This window comes from Pundamilia nyererei, unplaced genomic scaffold (genome assembly GCF_000239375.1).
Source record: "Pundamilia nyererei isolate P.nyererei 1_Seehausen unplaced genomic scaffold, PunNye1.0 scaffold01805, whole genome shotgun sequence".
NCBI lineage: Eukaryota > Metazoa > Chordata > Actinopteri > Cichliformes > Cichlidae > Pundamilia > Pundamilia nyererei.
Genome location: NW_005189206.1, coordinates 1 through 1,678, shown reverse-complemented (window position 1 = coordinate 1,678; position 1,678 = coordinate 1). Strand labels below are relative to the sequence as shown.

General features: G+C 42.4%; 1 protein-coding gene across 1 annotated transcript in view; it reads left to right on the top strand.

The window, feature by feature from the left end:
• Positions 1 to 1,332, top strand: part of LOC102200384 (NADH dehydrogenase [ubiquinone] iron-sulfur protein 8, mitochondrial-like) — a 7,544-nt gene extending 6,212 nt beyond the window's left edge. The window contains exon 7 of the mRNA XM_005755529.2: positions 1,106 to 1,332. Within this exon, the coding sequence (XP_005755586.1) occupies positions 1,106 to 1,297 (192 nt within the window). The 3' untranslated portion in view covers positions 1,298 to 1,332. The remainder of the gene's footprint in view (positions 1 to 1,105) is intronic.
• Positions 1,333 to 1,678: the final 346 nt, after the last annotated feature.

Below are 1,678 nucleotides of genomic sequence, written 5' to 3'. Positions count from 1 at the left end.
CTCAGGATCTCTTCTCTTGGCATAGTCATCCGCTTAAAGATCACCATTGGCGGAAGTTGAAACCCTGATGCTGTGCAGCCCAGCGCACAAGTGAAATTCGTTCTCTCATGGCCAGTGGTTCTCACCGTGGTGGTTGATTCGCCTTGCTTGTTAACAGTCCTAGTGAGGGGGCAGGTCAAACGTCAAAAGCACTTCATCCATGTTTATGATCTCGTCCGGTCCGATAGAATATTCGTTTATCTTTCTTAGTGTGAATTTGCGGAAGTTTGTTATTTTCCTCTGCGTAGTCGGGAGGGAGTTGCTGACACACAGTCGTCCGTGCCCTCATGGACAGTCCTTTTCGTTTCATAAATCTGTGACACCAGGATGGCCCACCTCTGAAATTTTCTATCTTCATTTCGTTGGCGACTGTTTTGGCTTTTAGTTGGATCTGCACAGACACCTCGCCCGTTTGCTCTCTGCGTGTTCACCCAGTCTTCAATACAGTCTTCAAGTTTGGGCCATCTGCTCTTATTTCCTCTGAAAGCTTTTTTCGTCTTTTTGCACAGAGCCAGTTCGTCTCCAACGTCTCACCATTGATTAGTTTATACCAAGGGTACGTGCAGCAGCTCTATTTCCCTTGCTGAGTGCCAAATCGACTGCCTTTAATTTGAAAGCTGCATCATATGCATTTCTTTTGTTTGCCATACTGAGGGTTTTTGAATGATCACATGCCCTTCCGCCAGGCAACGTAGTGCCGTACAACAGCGGAACAACCAAAACAAATCCTCTTACGATATCACAAAAATCATGGACGATCCATAGAAAAGCCGCGGGGTTCAAAGCTTGTGCAAAAAGTAGTGGCTTATAGCCCGAAACTAACGGTAATGTCCAAAGAAACCCTGGAGAACTATTACTCAAGACCACTCATTAAGGATGCGATCAGAGTAGAGCCTTGATTTGAATGTATCGCTCCATGGAAGCAAAAAAAACAAACAAAAGAAAAGATAGGAGGGTCAAAATGTTTGCACAGTACTGTATACTGGGGAATGAATGTTTGTATTCATTATTAGTACAAATACCAGATAGCGCTGTTGATATCATCGCTAACAATTTTCCTTTCCAGGCCATCACCATAGAGGCAGAGACGCGTGCTGATGGCAGCAGGAGGACAACTCGCTACGACATTGACATGACCAAATGTATCTACTGCGGTTTCTGTCAGGAGGCATGTCCTGTGGATGCCATTGTAGAGGTGTGTCTTTTTCCACAACATAGACAGTCTTGGATAGTGTGGGTAGCCCCACTGCATGTTTGATTGATTGATTAATTGAATGATTGAATCTTTATTTTGAACATGTTGAAAAAGTACAACAACATAGAATTAAAGAGAGATAAATAAACAAAGCAAAACAAAAGGAAAACGAGCAACCACAACTACAAATAACTTTGATGTTCAAAAAGGAGCAGGAAGAAGCATAAGCTTATTTAATCCCACCCCTTTTCCACTATCTAGTAATCAATAGACTACAGAAGTACCTCCTTGCAATTAGTCAAAGGAGCTTGCAAAGAAAAGCGTCTGGACTTCTTTAAGTTGCTTGAAGACGTTTCACCTCTCATCCGAGAAGCTTCTTCTGTTCTAAGGTCAATTACATTATATGTTACATGTATTTTTTAAAATATATATAAACCACCCAGC